Below are 23,304 nucleotides of genomic sequence, written 5' to 3' on the forward strand. Positions count from 1 at the left end.
ACTTTTGGCCTTCAAATCCAAAGCTCTGCATAGTCCAATAAAATACTGGCTGATGATTTCAAATGCTGGCCAGTAATTGTTCTGAGATTTAATTGTACTTGATTTGTTTTAGTAAAAATCTTGAAAAAATGAAGTGAAAAAACTTTCCTTCATTATCTTTAGCATTATTTTTTTTTAAGAAGGATTGTCATATCATCAATTTACTTTTACATGATACTGTGGCAATCTTTTTTAAAACATTCATTTATTTTTCATTATTGTGACTAAGAGGCCACATAATTCATTACTTTCACAAGAGAAATGAAACCAAGTTGATACTAACCTATTGCACATGTACGTTTGCCTGTGTGATGCTGCAACAATTTTACAATGTGGGCTTTTTGGGTGGGAGAACATCGGCAGCAAACTACAGCTGGACACTGACATGCTAGTTCTACGAATTCATGTTCATAGTACTTCAAACATACCTACAAAAAGAAATGCATTCAAATAGGGTTAAAGGCCTGGGATATGTTACATTACAAGTAGTCCTCGCTTAACAACCACAATAGGGACTGGAAAATTGGTCGTTAAGTAGGGCAGTTATTAAGTGAGTCACCTCATGACCGGACCCGATTTTACAACTATTTTTACAATGTCATAAAGTGCATCACCGCAGTCGTTAAGCAAATCACATGGTCGTTAAGTAAATCCAGCTTCCCCAATGGACATTTTTTGCTGGAATTCATTTAATGACCACATGATTTGCTTAATGACTGTCGTAAAAAAGGTCGCAAATCACAATCACGTGACTGCAGGGGGGTGCAATGATTTGCGATGGTTGTAAGTGCAACTACAGGTTGCAAAGCACCTTTTCTGAGGCAGTTGTAATTTCAAACTGTCGTTAAACAAACGGTTGTTAACCGAGGACTACATATACCTGAAAGATGAGCAACCTTCCCACTCTTTCCCCATTCTCTAAAAAGTATATTAGAATTCCTTGGCTACTGCTTATGATCATTATGACTGACATTCCATGCCCTTTAAACAGACCAGCTTAATCCTCCTTCTCTGCCAATTATGATTATAAAGCAGGAGAAACCAACTTTGCATAAAAAGGGATAGCTAATGCCATTCCTCCTACATGTTTGAAATGGAACGGACAGGTATAATCCACGAATGGAGAAAAAGATGTTTCTCAGCTTGATGCAAAGATACAGCTCAGAAACTGATGAAACCTTATGTGTCCATCTGATTTCAAGCACTTTTCTTCCATATCAGGTTCTCTCCACATCCAATGATATCACTTGTATTGAACAGATTTTCCCAGCTGTTCAGACAGGCAGCATTTCATGCTGTGTGCTAATCCAATAGCAGAAACTATAGAAGTAGGATATCCCAAACAATGTTTGGAAGAAGAAAGATAGCTAATATGCCATGGAGAATAAAAATCGATTGAAATCTCAGTTAGTTTACAGATTAGTATTGAGCTTTACGCATGGCAAAAGACATCTTCCACAGGGATCTGAAAGTCAGCTCCAGTGTCTTATCTCCAGAACCAATGATACAGCATTTTGATCCCTATCAGCTGATTTTACACCTGCTCAGAAGCCCCATGGAACCAATGAAGTTTCACTTGACTCTAGAACAAAATTAATTCTGACATATATATCGGCTTGGTCCCTTTAATTATGACTGACAGCTTCCAGTTTCCCTGGTGTCAGGCAATACATGAAAAATTAAAATCCTATGGCTTCTCATGGGCAGCCATCACCCTGATGGGCTACGAATGTGCACTAGCCAATCTCAAACAATGTGCCATCGACATAGAGCTGCAATCAGATTTGTCAGTCTTGCCCAGAAACATCCTTCTGACCCACTCCACACATTTACTTCACCCAGCGAGAAAACTCAGTTGCATAACAACCCCTAAATTTAGAAGGGATTTGTCCTTGGCTAGATTCAATGCCCTCCCAACAGCAGTTATTGAAGAGAGATACTGAAACGTCCCTTTTGAGTGGAGATTGTGCCCATGCGGTGGAGGAGCAACTGAAATGCTGGAACATGTTATATTATATTGCTCCCTCTATGCTGACACTTGCCAGGAATTACTATTTCCACTCACCACCAAAACACCCTGGTCACTCTGATTCTTTCTATCTCAAGTTACTACTATCAGACGAATCTGATTCTACTTCAGTGATTACAGTACAGCCAAATACTGTTCCATAGTTTGTACAATGCACCATAATTTCTCTTCAAACATTTCCTAGATATTTTCTGTTTGGAAACATTTCAAATGCAGCTTTCCATTTAGTTTCTACTTTATATCAATGTTTTATGTCCTTACTGTCAATTGAATCTTGTTTTTATCTTGATTTCATTAGCTGCCAGAATCATTTTAACAATATAGATAATCACTATAATTGGACTCTAACTTTTAGTTTTGAAACCATAATCACTCCTTATGTATTCTTCTTCTTTATACATTACCTCACTACATTTTCTCTAAATATAATAATAGTATTAATTATAACTTTTCCAGAGTGTTTAGTATTGTAATGGCTTTCTATATTTTACACTGGTAATTTTACCAATCTAATTTGGTTGTTTATTCTAAACAATCATTTAGTTATCTTATATAAATTGTATCATACTTTACTGTATTAATTTTTCACTCCAAATTCTTTAACTTACAATTTTACTTGTATTTACTTGTAACTTACAATATTTACTTGTACTTACAACACAATTTAACATGTATATGATACAGTCAGGTCCAGAAATATTGGGACATCGACACAATTCTAACATCTTTGGCTCTATACACCACCACAATGGATTTGGAATGAAACAAACACAATGTGCCTTAACTGCAGACTGTCAGCTTTAATTTGAGGGTATGTACATCCAACTCAGGTGAACGGTGTAGGAATTACAACAGTTTGCATATGTGCCCCCCACTTGTTAAGGGACCAAAAGTAATGGGACAATTGGCTTCTCAGCTGTTCCATGGCCAGGTGTGTGATATTCCCTCAGTACCCCAATTACAATGTGCAGATAAAAGGCCCAGAGTTCATTTCAAGTGTGCTATTTGCATTTGGAATCTGTTGCTGTCAACTCTCAAGATGAGATCCAAAGAGCTGTCACTATCAGTGAAGCAAGCCATCATTAGGCTGAAGAAACAAAACAAACCCATCAGAGAGATAGCAAGAACATTAGGCGTGGCCAAAACAACTGTTTGGAACATTCTCAAAAAGAAGGAACGCACCGGTGAGCTCAGCAACACCCAAAGACCCGGGAGACAACGGAAAACAACTGTGGTGGATGACCGAAGAATCCTTTCCCTGGTGAAGAAAACACCCTTCACAACAGTTGGCCAGATCAAGAACACTCTCCAGGAGGTAGGTGTGTGTGTGTCAAAGTCAACAATCAAAAGAAGATTTCACCAGAGTGAATACAGAGGGTTCACCACAAGATGTAAACCATTGGTGAGCCTCAAAAACAGGAAGGCCAGATTAGAGTTTGCCAAACGACATCTAAAAAAGCCTTCACAGTTCTGGAACAACATCTTATGGACAGATGAGCCCAAGATCAACTTGTACCACAGTGATGGGAAGAGAAGAGTATGGAGAAGGAAAGGAACTGCTCATGATCCTAAGCATACCACCTCATCAGTGAAGCATGGTGGTGGTAGTGTCATGGCGTGGGCATGTATGGCTGCCAATGGAACTGGTTCTCTTGTATTTATTGATGATGTGATTGCTGACAAAAGCAGCCGGATGAATTCTGCAATGTTTTGGGCAATATTATCTGCTCACATTCAGCCAAATGCTGCAGAACTCATTGGACGGCGCTTCACAGTACAGATGGACAATGACCCAAAGCATACTGTAAAAGCAACCAAAGAGTTTTTGAAGGGACAGAAGTGGAATGTTATGCAATGGCCAAGTCAATCACCTGACCTGAATCCCATTGAGCATGCATTTCACTTGCTGAAGACAAAACTGAAGGGAAAATGCCCCAAGAACAAGCAGGAACTGAAGACAGTTGCAGTAGAGGCCTGGCAGAGCATCACCAGGCATGAAACCCAGCGTCTGGTGATGTCTATGCGTTCCAGGCTTCAGGCTGTGATTGACTGCAACGGATTTGCAACCAAGTATTAAAAAGGGAAAGTTTGATTTTTGATTATTATTCTGTCCCATTACTTTTGGTCCCTTAACAAGTGGGGGGCACATATGCAAACTGTTGTAATTCCTACACCGTTCACCTGAGTTGGATGTACATACCCTCAAATTAAAGTTGACAGTCTGCAGTTAACGCACATTGTGTTTGTTTCATTCCAAATCCATTGTGGTGGTGTATAGAGCCAAAGATGTTAGAATTGTGTCAATGTCCCAATATTTCTGGACCTGACTGTATGTGATTTTATAGCTTGTTTTAGTCTAATCAATTGTGACTCTTTTATTTTATTTTGCTGATCAACAACCAAAATAAAATGACTGACTGACTGCAGCATATATACTTTCTTCTAGTGAGGAAAACTTTATGGCCAGACTGAGCACCTGCGTTTCTGCCCTACTACAATAGTTGTTGCCCCCCAACTTTTCCATTTCCCTGTTTTCACTAGGAAGAATGAAATATAAGGTCAGTATTCTACCTTAGTATGTCATTTGCTGCTGAAACCTGTTATACCCTTGATTACGTGCCATCAAGTCAGTGTCAACTCTTGGCAACTATATAGGTGTCCCATGATATCCTTTCTTTTTCTGCTCCATACCTCTGCTAGTCATTTCTTAGAAGTTCTCTTCTGCTAAAAAGACCTCTATTGTCTAACTCACTGGTTTTGAGAATTTCTTTCAAATTTTTCTCGGTGATGTTTTTGAGGTGTTCTTTAGGAGGTGAGGGAAGTTTCTACTGCTAGTGGGGTATCTTGTCACACAACTCTGTAGCTCTCCTGGCTAACCAGAGTTTCCAGTCTAAAAAAAGGCCATGGGAGGATTCCCACATGATGTTTCCTCTTGGAATTTACACCAATTACAACCACTGAAAATTGTAAATCTTTTATTTCCTGATTGGTGTTTGGAGATGTGCAACAACCATAAGAGAGTCACTCTTTTGTATCTGCTGACTGTAGCCCAGATATTTAGCCTAGTCCTTTTCAGGCTGCAAGAGGTAATATTATAAATTGTTGTTAGAACTGGTTGCTGCTTAATTTAGGTAAGCCCCATCTCTCACCTTGGCTAAAGTCAGTGTTCATGATTCCATCATCAAAAAAATATTTGGGAAAAAATGTAATTCAAAGGAGAGTAGCTGCTGAGAAGCAGCTGTTCTCAGGAAAGAGATGCCATTAATTTTAAACTGTCATAGATATAAGAGGGAACTGTATTCTCATGCTGACAGAAGGCAATCCATTGTTTAATATGGCTGCAAACTAGCTGCAATAAAGATTCTTATTTAGCACACTGCACTGAATCTCTAAGAGACTTCTACTGAGTTTGAACCACGCAGTCGGCTTAAGCCATGTAAAGTCAGGGATTGGAGATTTAAGTTCTGGTCTGGGGAACTTGATAGCAGCAAGGAGGAACACATTGCTCACTAAAAAGAATACTGATGCTCAGCTCAAGATTGCCAAAAAGCACCTAGATGACCCTTCAGATTTCTGGAGGAACGTTCTATGAGTAGATGAATGAAAAGTGGAACTTTTAGGGTTACATGGGTGTTGTTCTGTCTGGCAGAAACCAAACACTATTGCATAATAAGAAGCCCATACCACTGTCAAGCATGGAGAAAGCACTGTCATGGTTTGGAAATGTTTAGTTGCATCAGGACCTGAATGACATGCTATTATTGAAGAAAGAAAGAATTCTGCTTTGTTTCAGAGAATTCTACAGAAGACTATTAGACCATCAGTTAAAGCTGAACTACAAATGGTTCATGATTCCAAACATACAAATTTCTACAAGAGAATATATAAAGAAAAACAAAGTCAATGTTTGATATGGCCAAATCAAAGAACCATAAAAATGTGGTAGACCTGAAATAAGTAGTTCATGAAAGAAAATCCGAAATGGTATGGAGTGGCAGCAATCTGCCATGGAGGAATGTACCAAAGTTCTTATTTTGTGATGTGATGGACTTAACATCAATTACAGGAAGAGTCTGGTTGAAGTTACTCAGGGTAAAGATGGTGCAACCAGTTACTGCACCTAAAGGACCAGTTACTTTCCCGCACTAGCACATTGCACACTGGATGAGTTTGTTCATGAAATACATGTATCAAGTGCACAAAACTTTGGTGTTATTTGTTTATTCAGACTTTTATATATCACTAAGACCCACATGATAATATTCTCAGGAAAAGATATGCAAAAATTTAGAATATTTGAAAAGGGATGAATACTAGTTCACAGAATTGCATATTCAGGGCTTGATTCCATTAGATAGTGAGTTAAAACAGGCAATAGACCTGTCAAATTGAAAAGTACTAGGCAAAAATGAAATATCCATTGAACTGTTCAGTGCTGCAGAAGAGACAGCAAACTGCTAACAATTCCATGTCAAACAATATGGAACAGGACTGTGTGATCTAGATATAGGAAAGGATCAATGTATACCTATACCTAAAAAGGAGATATCAGAAGAATGTGCAAATTACTGAACCATTCAATGAATTCCTTTGCTTAGGATCTTACAGAAGCATACATGGAGAGAGAAATACCAGGTGAAGAAGCAGATTTGTTAAAAGCAGAGGGATATGAGACTAGAGAATTAACATAAGATGAATAAGAAAAAGATGACAAAATGTAAGAAGAATGTTTACCTCTGCTTCATGTGGAATCTATTGCAGCTAATGGGTATGTTAGAACACCTGAAAGCTGGACATTGAAAAAGAGTGCGTAAAAAAAAGACACATTTGAATCATGGATTTGGAAATAACTGTAATAGTGCTATGGACTGCAGGAATAACCAATCAATTGCTCATGGACGAAATAAAGATTGGCTGCTCTCATCAGCGAATAGAAACTCACATTCTTTGGGCATGTGATAGGAGTGAATGATGGAACAGAAAAAAGTCACTTTAATAGACTAAATGGAGAAGGTGTTTGTTATTGAGGAAAGTCGGCCGAATTGGAGAATAAGGCATTAGGGGATATTTACGTCATTTGCAGGCTAATGCTGTCACTTATATGACACAAATCATAATTTTGTGTGATTATGTCATTATGCACACAATGTCAATAGACAAATCATGCACACAAATGACATTGTGTTCATAATGACATAATCATGCAAATGACATAAATTTCAATGGAAATTTGGTCTGCTGCATGTGAAGTAGATTGCACTGAGGTCCAATAAAACAAGATTTCACTTTTTTGTGCAAGGCTGAAGGATATAGAAGGGAAAAATAATAGAAAGGTGGCTGGACAGAGTCATTTTGTGTCACTGGAATGCCCTTGAAAGAGTTACAGTTTATTGCCAAGGACAATAAGATTAAGATAGTGGGCATTTGTTTGTGTAGTTACCATGGACAGGCTTGGCTCAATGGCAATTAATTAAATAGCCAAGAAAATGGCAGTCTATCTTAAAGAATGGATTTGAAGCACTGAATAACGTGCCACATGATTACTTGCTTTTGCTTCCAGAGCTACTCCTCTGGATACTATGATAAGAGCAAGTACTGAAAATTTGTACTGAATGCTATAAAGAGATACTAGATCATGGATGCATATATGCCACACACTAGTCAATCTTTACTTATCCTCTTCTTGTAGCCTAATACGGGAACAGGTTCTATGTAAAACTGTTAATATAGTATTCATATTTGAAACTGAACAACATACTACATTACTGCACCTGTAAGCTCTTTATTTCCAGTGAAGTAAGAAACAGAGTGCTATAGGCTGTAAATTATAGAAACTGCAGCACTTTTTTCATATAATCACAATTTCTCAGGACCACTGTGCGGCCATGTGGCTTAGTGTAACTGTTATTTCTGAAAGACATTTGTGATCCCTGGACACCTTGGCATGGGGGAATTTTATCCTTACCAACAGGCAAGGACAGGGTGGTATGAATACAAACCAATCCATTCACTGCCTATACCAGCACATCAGGGGAACAAATTAAATAACAGCTAGGTATGTTATGAGCAGAGCTGAGGACACACAAAAATAACTTCTCTGAAACAATCAAGAAACTGGTTTTAAAATTTGTGTAATAAACAAGTATCTGTGAAGATCCTGTGGCATGGTACATATAACAGTAGTACAACTATCAAACTTCTTTTTTTTTCTTTTGGCAGATCGGAGAGACTTTGAAACTGTTAGGATTCTACCACCAGCTACAGAAATTTTATTTTACCTTCAGGGGACACAGGTATTTTAATGACAATGGCAACAGGCAAAAGAAATATGGAATATCTCAGTTGGGTTACAGTATTAGGTGTTATGCTGATGTAAAACAAATGTAAGCCTTGATTCACCAAAGGCATTGCTTGGGACTCCTTTGACTGTCTTTTGGAAAGCATACCTACCTACCTACCTACCTGCACAAATAACATAATCAGCAATTGATGAAAGCCAGGCCATTACCTCCAGAGAGTCACCAGATATTACTAAAGCACAATCATGTTTCCTCCTGAATGCATTTAGTTCCAAATGAGCTTCTCCACGACTGGTTACCTGAATTTTTTTTTTTAAAAAGGAAAACAGTACAGGCAACTTAAATAGATGTATGTAGGTACATAACTTGTTATGATAATGGAATTTCAGTCTCATTGTAGAAACTATAAAGTGGGACAAACCCCATCACTTTTTAATACAAATTTATTAAGAAACAACACAGTGTTAAACGTATATTGTACTGGGAGGCTTACATTTTCTCCCACTTGATTTCATATACATAATAGGTCTAGAAAAGTGTTTTAGATTAGGGTTCTTCAAAAAGAAAGAATGTAATGTGGATCAGAAGGTTGCAAATTCTGATTATTCTCCCCTCCTCTCCCAAGAAAGTTTTGGCAACGTTCAGTCATCAATCATCAAGCCTTCAGGAGCCGAGGAAAGATGCAACTGGGGAGCAGACATGTGGGTGAAAGAGTAGCTTTAACACAGAAGCAGAACATGCTTATGCTGAAATAATTTCAAGCCTCATGCAGCTAAAATATTATATTTCAAATCCTCCTAAGATTGAGAAATTAAATATACATGAAATAACTGTTTTACATTAACACAGAATATTTAAAGAGTGAACAACCTATTGGTTATTTAATGGACTTCCTTCCTTATTTTTTTCCAACCCCTCCCCCAAGAACATGTTTTTCAAAATTTGGTTGAATGAACAGGGGGAGGGGCTTCATGGTATCATAAAAAGGGGGATTTGGGAACTTTAAACCTCTCCTTTAAGTGCTAAATCCAGCTGAATATCTCTACAACTCATTACTGTGTAAAAATCCTACTGGGCTTACTTATGAAACTTCAAAAAGGCAAATTAGGCTCTATAGACATTTACTTTCTGTTAAACTAATTTGAGTACAAGAGACTTGTATAGAATGAAGTGATATAAATGTCTAATTACTCAAAGACTGAATAACTTTTTCTTTAAACCTTATAAAGGCAAGATGTTCAGAATGAAAATAAATATCAAAGCCAGTTTTATTTCAAAATACATCTTCAGCTTTTAATATTTGGGAGAAATAGCAGGATTTATTTATGCTTATTATTCAAGACTTTATTTACAATAGCCACAAAAATAATAGTAATTTGGATTATAACCAGCAGATTAAAATAGCAGATTAAAATCCTGCCAAAACCCCAGCTGATTTAGAAGTGAAAAGATCAAAATCACTTTGCATCATTGTTGTCAAGTACATGGTATTTCAAATTTCATAGGGATGAGTGATAAAATACATGAAGGTTAGGTTGACTATAAGCAGCTTGTTATAATAGCTACTTAGAATCCTAAGGAGTTTTAAGCATGGGTAGAAACTTCCAGATCTCTTGATATTAATGAACAACTCCCAACAATCCAAGTTAGCACAGTATGCAACATCTGGAGAGCCTACTTGGGGGCCAAAATAGGGGAGATGTAGATCAACTGCTGGATTTTGCAAAAAATCAGGAATATGTTAGTGCCTTTTCCAACTAACAAATTTTTATTAAAAGGCATAACTTTTTGTGAGCTAAATAGACAAGATGGAAGTAATTAAATTAGTGTTGTAATGCATTTCATTCTTTTATCATATATATCAAATTTGTAGAAAACTACCAAACACATTTTACAGCTCTAGGAAAGAAGACAATAGGTGTTGCTAAGAATGATAGGAAATAAATATCAGTAGTTCTACTTACGGGTCTGAAAATATGAATATCTTGTGTCCTAGACACTAAATGGGAACTTTTTGCAATACAAGTGGCAGTCTCCAATTTATCTCCTGTTAGCATCCATATCTATGAGATAATTTTAGAATTTAATTGTTAATTATTTATTGTATTGAAAACTGTGCATGTATCTTTCTCAAATCAACTTAAGGAAAAAACCAGTAAAGATTCAAATGATTCCTTTTGCTTCAGATAGATGCAGAGTCCAGCTGTTGGGCTCTATAGAGGCAAAAAGGAGTAGACTGATTCAAAAGGAAGAACAAGCATTTAAACTCATTCTACCTATTCAAATATGGTAACTTTTCAGATAACTTGAGAGAAACAGTTAAAAGGAATAAAATATATTATCACTCTTTCCTTCCCATAGATGTATGTCTCCATATAATTAGTTTGTTGCAAAATTTTATTCTCTGAATCCTATTAGAAATCATAGTAATTCATATTGCTATTATTCATGGTAAGCATTCAAATATCTAAAATACATGTTATCCAGTTAAATCTTGAAATAACTAAGTTACAAGTCAATATTGTTGCCCCAATATGTAATTATTTATAAATAAACAAATTCATATGGCTGCCTGTCTACCAAAGGAACTCTGGATGGTGAATAAAGATTAAAATGTCCTCCAAAATTTATAAATCCATTAAAGAAAAAGTAAGACAAGGCCTATAAAAAACCTGAAATTTAAAGCCCTGGAAGGCAAATCCTAATGTGTTTGATCAATATGACCTGCTCTATCACAGTTTCTTGTGCAGATGGAGGTATTCAATTACATAACCTTAGCATAGTAGATATGCATGTGAGTGTATTCATGGAAAAAAATCATATTGCAACACTTAGTAACTACTATAATACTACAGATCTTATAAAACAAACCTTCATGTGAATTTTCTGTACATTTTGCATAAGGAAAAATAATTCTCTAGTTAATATATTCAAATATACGCTACAAAAAATCAACTTTGCCTTCTCTTTCTCTCTCTCTGCTTCTTATTCTACAGGACTTGGACCAGCATTGAAACATTCCCAGTTGCTTATATTTCTCACATGAAACAGATTGGATTCTTAGTTACAGCAACAAATCTGCAGTGAAAGGACAAGAAATGTAGACAGGTAGTCCTTGCTTAATGACTACAACAGGGACCAGAAAATTGGTTGTTAAACAGGTGGTCGTTAAGCGAGTCGCCATGTAACTAAACCTGATTTTATGACCTTTTTTTACAACAGTCATTAAGTGAATCATGTGGTCGTTAAGTGAATCCAGCTTCCCCAATGGACTTTTTTTTGCCAGAATATGCTTAACAACCATGTGATTCGCTTAACAACTGTTGTAAAAAAGGTAGCAAATTGTGATCATGTAATCACGGGGGTGGTGCAACAGTTTGTGATGGTCGTGAGAATACAGGTCATAAAGCACTTTTTCCGAGGCCCTTGTAACTTCGAACTGTCGTAAAATGAACAGTCATTAAGTGATGTCTTCCTGTATAAACAAACTGAAGAATAAAAAATATTAGTACCTTTATTCCAGCATTTCGCAGCATCTCTAGTGTTGGCCTAACATCAGCCTGTAATTGATCTTCAACTCCAGTGAGACACAATAACTCCATTTCTCTTTCCAGACTCTCCACAACTGCAGCCACCTTGAGCATTCTGTCATGTATACTTAATTTTGCTTGGTTATATCGACTCTATTTGTAACAAGACAAAACAAAATGTGATTTGTAGCCTCAAGTAGGTAAGAAAGATTTTAGTGTTGTCCAAAATGCAAGCCCTATAGTGCTATGTGGGTCACAGATTCACTTTAGAACCTGAAATTCAGATTTCACCTATAATGTGCATACAGCAGTAAATGATCATGAAAATAAATGATAATACTGAAGACAGAAACTAAAGGCATCCAAATGTATAATATCTGTAAAATTCAAGCTCTAAAGTCTTTCTTATGTGAAAGGACTTGCATAGTGCTACTACTTTTTATTTTTGTTGGTTTGGTTTCTGATGTCAGTTTCTAAAGTTGGTAGAACCAAAGAAACCAACCACACTATCTGGATTGAAGTTTCACACATGAGAAGACATAACAATATTTCACGATTTACTACTTCATTCCTGAAAACTGTGGCACAGAATTAACATGATAGGAGGGATTTACAGAAAATTATAGTTTGGTGCAATTGGAAAAGTCATAGGTCACAGACAGACATAAAGACTTTTGGGACAATTCTCTTCCAATTTACAAACTGTGCTGTGATCAGAAAGCAGGGCCATGTTTGTATCACTAGTCAATGTGAATGATAAACAAAAGTATGTTTTGTGGAGTTGTTTATATTATACAACATCTTTGTGGATTAATGATAACATCCCTTGGAAATGGAATATTAGAAATGGAGAACAGTATGACAACAAAAAGCATAAGAGAGAAACCGAATCCTTGTTACAGGTTTATATACAATAAGGATATAGAGCAGAGGTACAGTTTTGGGCTATAGAGCAGATAACTTTTAGAAAGAATGAAGTGTTTATAAAAAGACTCAGAAAAGAGCCAGAGGTTGGTGAGATTGCATACTCAGAGGTTAACCAACAACCTATAATTAATAAATAAATAAATAAATAAAATTAGTTAAGAATTTTCTTGTCTTTTTGACTACAGGTAGCCCTCATTGAACAACCACTCAAAGTTATGACAGCGCTAAATGAGGGGGACTTATGATTAAGTCGCAGCATCCCCGCAGTCACATGATCATGATTCGGGTGCTTGGCAACTGGTTCGCAATTATAACGGTTGCAGTGTCCTGAGATCACGTGATTGCCATTTGCAACCTTCACTGCCGGCTTCCGACAAGCAAAGTAAATGGGGAAGCCAGCAGGAGGTCACAAATGGCGATCATGTGACCATATGGGATTTGCCTAATGATGGCAACTGGGACTGCCACAACTGCCATCTTAAATTGGCATGGTCACTTGACATCACACTTTACGACCATGTCACTTAGCAACAGAATTGCCAGTCCCAATTACCATTGTTAAGTGAAGACTAGCTGTATTGTTGTTCAAAAAATTTGGGATAAGGACACATACTCTTTGAAAATATGAATATTATCTACAGAAAAATACATTATTGGCCCGCAGCTGGATTTGTATCAATTTGTTTTTAAACAGAGTGAATAATATTTGCAGAATTTCAGAATTGTTATCTTCTAAGTTTGAAAGAATTTAAACAACAAAAACTTCTATAAAAAAAACCAAAGCCTTTTCTGTCAGGAAAGAGCAAGTACCATTCATATTTATTCAACAGAATGAGAATTTTAGGTCTGTTAATTATATCTCAATGGTATGTGTTCTTGTTTTCTTGAATGATTACAATAATTTTTATTTGTACAGGCAACACTCATTTATTTAGATTATTTATGTTCTACCTGTGCTGGCTTCTGTGATAACATTTCTATTGATAGAAATCAATTATATTTATATCCCCATGTGATTTTTTATAACTCTAAAATTAGTTCTGCTAGTTAATAATGTATAAGTTGAATGGTGTGTGGAAGAATCTACATGTTTTTTGTTAATTATCTTGTTTATTTTGTTTTCTTTTTAATTTTTCTTGGGAAGGATTATTTCCAAAAGGCGTAGGAATAAACATAGACTCTGAAAAGAACATCCTATATTTCCTTGCCTTCTGAAAAGATCCAACATTTCCTTAGAAATCAAGCACTATACTAGGGAAGTGACTACAGCCTAATGGTAGAATATATGGTTTCCGTGAATAAATAGTCCAGTTCTAGTTCCCAGGATTGAGAGACACTATGATGTACTTGATTAGGATGTTGGAGTAGGGAGATCCAGGTTTTTAAGTTCAATCTCAGTCATGGAAGTTCACTAGATGAATTTGGACTAGTCACTATCACTCAGCCAAGTTGGAAGAGCAAGCACTTTATACACCAATTTTGAGTTCTTAAAGGAAAAAAAGGACATAATCTAATAATTTATAAATCTTCAAGTAAAACTACCCAGGTGCTGCATAATTTGTGTATGACTATGCAGAGCATACTCCAGTTAAATTAATTGATAATTATAACAAATGAACATTAAGATTAACTCTTTAGTACTCCTACTTTGTGGTATTTATTCTCCTTCCAATTATGATATATATTTCTGTTAACTTTTCCTTCTCCTGTTCTAGGTCTATCCATATTTACTTACATACATCCTTTTGCAATCTAACCACTGATCTACCTGGATGTCTACTATGGTGTCGATGTCAAATGCCCCAGAACCCAAAAGAGAAGTACAAACATGGGAACATGTAAGTCAGCAACATAGACACTATAGGGAGGGAAAAAAACAACTCTCTGGAAAAACAGCATAAAAGTTTAGGAAGCAGGGTCATATTATTCTTGCTAGTTATTGGAAGAATGCATTTATGTCTACAATGCACATTAAACTAGGCATTTTTCCCCAAAACAAAACTATAATATTAGCATAAGATAAATTGCACCATATTAACACTAATAAGACAGAGTCACTTTGTGTGAGATGGGCAGTTATATAAATGTGACATATAAGTAAATAAATAAAAATAAATAAAATAATAAAAATGTTGATACTGTTATGAAAAAGCATGAATGCAGCTGTAGCTCAGAAGATTTACAAAAGGAGACTACATTATCATTGGCATGCCAGATAGGTATCTTCCTCCACCCACTCAAATGGAGGATTCTTATGAACATAGTAATAGAAGAAAAAGATTCAGATGAAGCAGATGAAGGTGAGGAAAAAGCAGAAAAAGAAAGCTGTACAGATCAAAAGAAATCCTTCAAAGAACAAGCCAACAATGAAGCCAGTGAGGGTGGAGCTCACCTATCATTTGTCTGTACCAAAGAGAAATTACATATGTGAACTAAATAGAGTTTTTTTGCCATTACTTGAGCTCAGTGTAGTATTTGTCTTTCAACTTTTTTTACCTCAAAATCCTGATACTGTTCCTCTGTTAAGGATTTTTTGGCAACAACCAAAGTGCGCAGACCTTCTCTTGCCATGTTACCACACTAAAATTGTAAATATAATCAATAATTATAAAATAGTTATGAATCATGCTGGAATGTATTGATTCAAAAAGAAAAAAGGTTATCAAGCTGACTTACATTAAATAGTACATTAATGCACAAGCATGGTTTTATTCTTGAGACATCAAGCTAGTATTTCAACAGTAATATTCCTTCAGCCACCCTAGTAACTCTCCTATTGTGAGAGTTCATACACATATTGTCAGAGAGAGGCAATAGCACAACAGATATGATCATTGATAAGATAAAGGAAATACTGAAACTGGACCTCCTGCCCAAAAGAGGGAGCCAAGCATCTCGTTATATTTGGTGGACAAAAGAAAAAGGTACAGAAGGGTTTGAATATTGATTCTTTGAAAGGGACTTACTTTTGAAACAGAGCAGTCGCTGGAATTCTTCCATTATGTCTTCTTAACTTTTCTCAATTTGCAACTCATTATCTGAGGATCTTAAATTCTTGTGAGCTTGCCTAATTGGTTCCAATCCTACCTGGTGGTTGAAGTCTGACACCTATTGACGTCTGAATCAACAGCTTTACTTTGTATGTATCTTTGACCCTTTGGCATCTCTATAAGGTAGGCCAGACTAAGAAACCAATGCCATGTAGGTCATGACTACTTTTATTGTAAAGCTTTAGTAACAGAATGTTGGAAGTCTGAATGTGCTCCCCCCCCTCCCTTTATCTTTGTGTGAACTAGGAAGGGCCTGGAGATGTTTACACAAACTAGTTTTTTGGAATGGGCTTGAGCCCCACTTTGTCAGGAGTTTCTCATGGGAAGAAATTCATCCCGTTATCTGTACAACAATACTACGTCTAGCTTATGTAGCTTATGGAAACAAAACAGCTTGTGACTGTGTGTTGTGCATGTCTACTGCTAATTACTGCCACCTATTGGCGTGTGTATGCTAGTTACCCAGTGGGGGGGTATGGAGTGGCAATATAACTGGAGCTTAAAACTTTCCTCCTGTCTTTCAAGGCCATTCTCTATGCCCTCTGCATCCTTCAAGTGGAAATTAAATTAGCTCTGGTTATTTTTGAAGAGCTAATCCAAAATGTAGTGCTGAGGGATTGTTTTATCCCATGGCCTCTGAGATGTCTTTGCTGGTTTTTTGTCCATGATTTTTAAAAATACAGGAAATTGCAGAGAGAAGTTACAGGGAGATTTGGGCTGAAGCCTTACCAAATTACAGATGACAAGTAGGTTTTCTTGTCTCTATTAATCCATCATTTGGAAACAAATTAACTGAAGCTTAAAACAGTTTGAGATGAATTTACTGTTGGTGGAAAAACCGCTGTTTGGTCAGAAATTTGCAATCTGTCTGAGGAATGGCTACATTCTCCGTGTATAATCAAAGACATATGATTGAAGAAGGGGAAGTCTTTGGAAATCTGTATTATGTTTTGGGACACAGGTGACTTCCTGGCTAGAAGCACCTTTAGCAAACTTAGGCTGGTTTCTGAAACAAGATCCTAGCAGAGAAAACTAGTTAGAGCTCCAGTCTAGATTACTGTAAAATACCTTTAAAGTCTAAAAATGTCAATGCAAAATTCTAAACCAATATTCTTGTAGGAGTTAGGTGAATTCAATCCCAATTAACTGTGGGGATATTTAGGTCCGAGTTATTTGAGGAAAAACTTCTTCCTATTTGAACTTCTCAACGTCCTGCATTAAGTTGCAGAAAGCCTAGTCAGGCATACTTCTCAGATCAATAAGGCTGACAGGTATAAAGGACAGAGCCATTTTATTGATGTCCTAATAACTCTGGAATTTCTTCTGCTAAAAATTTTACTGTGCCTTTTTGAACCATGGGTTTTAAACAGTTCTTAAAAATTATTTTTATCCCACCAATTTTGCTCTTATTCCAAATTTTTGTTCTCCTGTTATTTTTTTTAACATGCTTCACTGTTTTCTTTAGAATTTTTTATTAAACTACTTTTTATTAAATTACTTTTTATTAAACTTATCCTAAGTGCAGGATAGAAATACATTAATAACATTTATGAAACATATTAATAGATAAAAAGTAACCCTCATGGAATTTAATAGGCAGGCCCTATTAAAGGGATTAAGATTTTCTGATGCTCACTTTATCTTTTTTGGAACCCATACTCTTCCTTGAGTGAATAAGAAGTGAAGTTCCTTATTAAGTTTTAGAAATTAATTACTTTTCTTGAAAGTAAGATTTCATATAAATACACTGGGACAATACAATGAACAAAGTTTAGAGCGGGCATTCTTTTTCTCCTTGGTACTCTGCATGACTTTTTATCAGATCACTTGATTTCCAAGGTTCCTATTCTATCATCATCTGTCTTAAACTACCCATTCCTTTTTTTTTTTTTAATATACTTTCAAAATTATTTTTTTAGGATGATATGTGCATTTATCATAGAAAAAGTCTACATCATATCATAAAAACAGTTGGCAACAGGCTTATTTTTCTCTGTTAAAATAGTAAAATTAAAAAATTAGATTCATTATTTTTTAAAAAGCAAAATGCTGTCTTTATAATGCAAAATACTTATTGATTTGACCTCATAATGCTAAATAAATTAAGCAAGTATTTTACAATTAATTGTACATCATTATCACCAAAAGTAATTTTTATGACACTTTATTAGGTCTTCAGGGAATTTAATTTATTCATGACCCTGATTAAATCAAACTGCCTGAAGCGGCTATTGATTTATATTGCCAATACCATTATGAACATGCATTGTGTGATTATCACATTACCATATTATCTATATGTAAGGTCAAATAAAGACAACTGCTGGTGTCCAGTACAGCAATATAGTGTAATGCATTTATTTGGTAAAAACATATGCATTCATACATAATTTAAATATATTTCAGTTACATTTCTGCCGTCCAGAGTCAAAGAAAAGCCAGCCAAAAATAGATCGAGCATATGTGACAGCATGTCTATGTCTATGATGACTCTTTAGATTTAAGGTAATATCCTTGTTTTCTAATAGATACTGTATTCAGTAAAAATATTTTACATTACCCTGTTCATTGGTTTTTCTTTCCTTTCCAATTATTAGATAAAACCTCAGAACCATTGAAAATCTCCCAAATCCATTATTCCTTTTTTTAAAAATTTTTTGACATAGATAAGATTAGATGTTACTGGATTAGAAAAAATTATTATTCAGTTTCTATTCTTTAAATTTCACTGTTCTACATTTTTAATGGTAAAGTAAAACACTTGCTTTTTTCCAAAACTGAAACAACTGTTAGCAAGATTTCTTACCTCCTCTTCTAGCCAATCATTATACTGAACAATGGAGGACATTGCAACATCTGCACCTTTCATATAAAACATGATTTCACCTGTAGATTCATCCTAAAAATAAGCAATTCAGAAACATAAGGACAAAAGAAACAAATGCAGACCTAAAGCCATGCGTACAATATTTATTCTTTTCATCTCTAGAATATGGAATTTGTAAAAGTTAGGAAATGAATCAATTCATACTATTGTAATTAAAATTCTTAATAAAAATTATACTAAAAATAAAAAAAGAAATGAATCAATTAATATCCCATAACATGGAAAACAAAATCTTCTCTGAAAATAGTTTGGAGGGCATTTATGTTTTCTGCCAGTTCTCATATTATAAATATGTACATTTTCAAGATCAGATCCAACCAGGAAAAAAACAAGTATTAACAACACATACCCTTACTATGATTCCCATTCGTTTGCTCTCAGATGTGAAAGGGAAAATTTGCAGAATATAGTATGTCAGAATCTGTCCATTGGGGGTTTTCAGTTGCATTGAAGTCAAATCCCTATTCACCAAAGTAAGACCAACACTTTCTGTCCACTGAACCAGAGCTACCTAGATAGAAATACAGTAGTGAGTATGGTCAGTTATACCCAGTGCAAATCAAGCTGAACAGAATAAAATTCATTGCAGAGCTTCTGAAAAATATCAGCAAATAAAAAGGAATACAATATACAAATTTTCACAGATTCAGTACAACGAATAATTATGGCATTTTGTGTAGCTTGTTCATATCACTGCGATCCTAATTTGGAATGGACAGAAGAAGCAACTATCAGACAAAGTACATTTGTCAACTGATATTCAACAACAACAAAATTATCCCTGACACTGGGGACGATATATTGCCTTCATCACCAGTAACCATTTTATACCACTATCAAATTCAATCCTTAAATAACTATTTTTTCATCCCCCTCTCCCTCTTTTTCTCCTCTTTTTTATTAATTTCTTTTTTCTCCTCTCTTTAGTCTATTTTAATCGTTGTAATGTATAAGAATTTTCTTTCTGTATTATCACATATGTATTGTTTGTTTGTTACATTTCACTAACACTCCAGGTCAAATCTTCTCTTTTGTAGCCCCACTTTTTGGGAATAGCTTACTACTCAAAATCAAACTGGCTCCCACACTGTTAATGTTTTAGGAAAGCCATTAAAACAAGGCTTTTTAAGAAAGCCCTAGGAGGAGATCCAGTAAAAGTTACTGGGCTGTGGTTGGATGCTTTGTTCTCAGCAACCTTAATTTCTGTTTTAGGAACTTTTGTGTTACCATTTTGATTACTGTTTCTCATTTTATTATACTTTTTTTTTTTTGCATTTTAATCCTTTTATTGTAAGAAGAGAATGTAAGCTGTTCAGAATCCTGTTGGATTGGAACAGCACATAAACCCCAGCAAACAAATAATTAACTAGGAAAAAAACCCAGTAACTATTAGTAGTCTTATCATTACAAATTTGTATAATTCCCTTTTAAAGAAATTCAAACTGGCAGACCTCACTAAGTTTTGTCAGAATATATCCTACAATTTAATTTTCTGTGAAATAAATAATTTGTAACTGTCTTTTTCTCTCAGCACTTCTCCAGCATTTAGTTTCATTCAATTTCCAATACTGTAAAAATGAAAACATCATTTTTGCCATATTTTGTATAATTTTGCCACTTCAATTATAATTCCTATTACTGATGTTTTTCCTAACTTAAAGTACCCCAATTATTGGCGGTAAGAGTTTTCTGATATCAGATATCTTTCTCCATGTTCAGAGCCCTCACTCCAAGTAGGAGAATCTGATACATTGTCTGGTCCCTGAGACACCCTTCGAGGAGCCATAGCATTCAATCTGTACTAACATGAAAAAAAGTTTTCAGAAATATATTGTGCAAGTTTGCTACTGTATTGTCTATAGGATTGTATATCTGGCATAGAACAGCATTCTGGTTCAGATGAATTAAAACTGAATATGCAAATGCACATATTAATTTAATCTGAATAAAAAGTTCAACGCAGATAAAATTAAATAAAAATCTTATTATAGTTTAAAAGCTTTCAGATATGTATCAAAACATACACATTTGTATTACAAGTAGTCCTTGGGTTATGACTGTAACTGAGATCAGAATTTCTGTCACTAAGCAAAGCGACTGTTAAGCAAAAGATTACATGACCATGCTGCTTAGTGACAGCAGTCCTGGCAGTCCAGATTGCCATTATTAGGCCAGGACCATGCAACCATTAGGTGAGGATCTCACACTTCTCCTGCCCTATGCGAACTGCCTCTGCTTCAGCTCCCCTCATCAGCTTATCTCCTCCCCCATCTCTGCCCTTTTGGCTGCCCTGCACTCTGCTGCCTCCCCCTGCTGCCCCTGCCTCCAGCAGACCCTCACCGTCTTCTTCCTCCAGCTGCTGGCTGGGATCCAAGCACTGGGTGAGGGCGCAGCCCTGAGATGCATGCAGTGAGCACGGCAGAGCCTTGTCTGCCAAAGGGAGCTTGCTGGGGCTGGGCTGGGCAGGGCGGAGGCAACAGGACAGAGCCAGTGGAGGAGGCAGGGTGTAAGGAGTGATAGCCCGCAGACCATGGAGAGTGCAGTGGGATGCGATGGCGAGCCACGGCACGCTCTGTTGCTGGGCGAGGCAGGAAAGGCAGCACTGGCTCCCCAGGCAAAAGGCTTCCCAGAGGCATACCTGTAGCCTTCAGCACACTGGAAGCTACTGATCCTTTGTGAGGCTTTGCAGAAGGAAGGCTGGACCAAGCAAGCAGAGGGCCTGCAAGCAGGCTCTGTCAGTGCTGGGTTTGCCTCCAGCCCTCGCTGAAGCCCACAGGCCGGTTCTCCAGGAGAACTTCCAGCATGAGATGCAGAGCATGTGCTGTGCTTCCAGGAAGCCCTCATCCCTCCACTTCCTCCAGCTACACCGCCACCCTGAACAGTGCTTCCCACACAGCCACCACCTTTGCGTGGGGAGCCACTGCCACTTCTCTAGCCTGTCCCACTGTGCTCTCCACACTCCATGGGCTATCATTCCTCATGCCAGAAGACTGGTCTCCTTTGCCTGCACTGCCACCCTGCCTCCTCCTTCAGCTCCATCCCATTGCCTCCTCATGGGAATGTGACAGTGGGATGCTGCAACTGGTCATAAATGCAGCTGGTCACCAAGTGCCCAAAATTTTGATCATGTGGCCGCGGACACAGCCAGAATGTTGAGGACTGGTCATAACTACCCTTCATGCAGCGCTGTTGTAATTTTGAAAGGTCGCTGAATGAATGGTCATAGCCTGAGGACTACCTTTAGTAATATACATGCACTAAGGTGTTTTAAAGCACCTAATTTTAATAGAAATAATAATTTCAGCTTATTTCTGAACACAAAATGAACTCATACTACTAAGTGCAATAGAAATAGGGAAAAAAACCTATTTCTCCTCTGGAAGCAAGTGATATAAAATTGCAAAGATCCTTAAGTTGAAGCAATTCATTAGAAGTCACAATTCACAAAGACCCTGACTCAAAATTAAAATAATCAGCAAAGTGCAGGGAATAGAGATAGCATACATTCACAAATATTGCATTACAGGTTTTTTTTATAAAACTCAGAATGTATATATATGGTGAGTATACACCTACATGGGTTCATCAGATATATCTTCTTATAGACACAGAAAAAGCATCTATAAAATTGCTCATCTAGAAATGCTCAGAACTTTTGAATTAGCTTCCTTCATAGATAGTCATTAAATATGTGTCAGGATATGGAGTAACAGCAGCAGCTGCAGAGGGAAGTTAGAAAAAGGCAAGATGGTGGTAGTGGCATTGCAATGCAAGTCCACCGTTTTTGCACTTGCATGCACATACTGGGTTTGTATTGCAACACTGTATCTGCTATATTGTCTTTGACTTCTCCCCTCACAGACACCATGGATGAAAAAGAAATAAAATAATCCATTTTTCAGTAATTTTGGGGGCCAGATTAATCTGAGCACCTAAGGAAGAAAAACGAATCTAAAATAAAAGCGGTTGGAAGATCTACCAAGGGGTCATATGCAGTTCTCTGAAATATATCTGCCCCTTTCAAATTTTCTGAATATCTTTACCACTGAATGTTATCAGAGCTTCATGGGGTCCTGTTGATACACAAAGGGAGTTTGAGTGAAAAAATTACATCAATGTTTGGTGCTTATTTATTTCATAAACAACATGCAATGTGCCAGTGGGGAAAAAAAATTGACCCCCCATTTAGTTCAATCAATTCCATTGATAATTAGGGCCAGTAGTGTGACTATTTCATTAAGCAATCAGATTGATTTAGGCCAGCCCTATCTTATGAAAATCTTACCAACTTTGGCACTTTGATAAAAGGTCTCTCAATATATATTCTACAGGCAATATATATTCTACAGGCATCTCATGCCCTGATCAAAATAAATTTCTGAAGACCTATATAAAAAGTAATTGATGTCTGGAAAAAATTACAAAACTATTTCTAAAACCAATCCAGGTTTAGACTAATAGGGAATCTTTCCAAGAGTGGCACTCCTGTCAAAAGTATTCTGTGACATCATCTGAAAATCACAGACAACCCTCAACAACTTCC

The 23,304-nt window shown here is 36.4% G+C and overlaps 1 protein-coding gene and 1 long non-coding RNA gene across 4 annotated transcripts in view; one reads left to right on the forward strand and one right to left on the reverse strand.

The window, feature by feature from the left end:
- The window catches only part of LOC148213714 (uncharacterized), a 48,429-nt gene extending 36,682 nt beyond the window's left edge, over nt 1-11,747 (forward strand). The window contains exons 6-8 of the long non-coding RNA XR_015794106.1: nt 4,515-4,626; nt 8,288-8,361; nt 11,364-11,747. This is a non-coding gene — a long non-coding RNA (uncharacterized LOC148213714). The remainder of the gene's footprint in view (nt 1-4,514; nt 4,627-8,287; nt 8,362-11,363) is intronic.
- ATP9B (ATPase phospholipid transporting 9B) overlaps nt 1-23,304 on the reverse strand; it is a 174,542-nt gene that overhangs the window by 13,165 nt on the left and 138,073 nt on the right. For all 3 annotated transcript variants that reach the window (XM_088131013.1, XM_088131011.1, XM_088131012.1), the window contains 7 exons: nt 19,111-19,272; nt 18,681-18,773; nt 15,321-15,404; nt 11,880-12,050; nt 10,332-10,430; nt 8,577-8,666; nt 323-467 (listed from right to left, as the gene is read on the reverse strand). In XM_088131013.1, coding sequence (XP_087987139.1) covers nt 323-467; nt 8,577-8,666; nt 10,332-10,430; nt 11,880-12,050; nt 15,321-15,404; nt 18,681-18,773; nt 19,111-19,272 — 844 coding nt within the window. The remainder of the gene's footprint in view (nt 1-322; nt 468-8,576; nt 8,667-10,331; nt 10,431-11,879; nt 12,051-15,320; nt 15,405-18,680; nt 18,774-19,110; nt 19,273-23,304) is intronic.

The sequence above is a fragment of the Python bivittatus genome, unplaced genomic scaffold (assembly GCF_059951505.1).
Source record: "Python bivittatus isolate LINGU-HERP-01145 unplaced genomic scaffold, Pbiv_v1 ctg000840_np1212, whole genome shotgun sequence".
NCBI lineage: Eukaryota > Metazoa > Chordata > Lepidosauria > Squamata > Pythonidae > Python > Python bivittatus.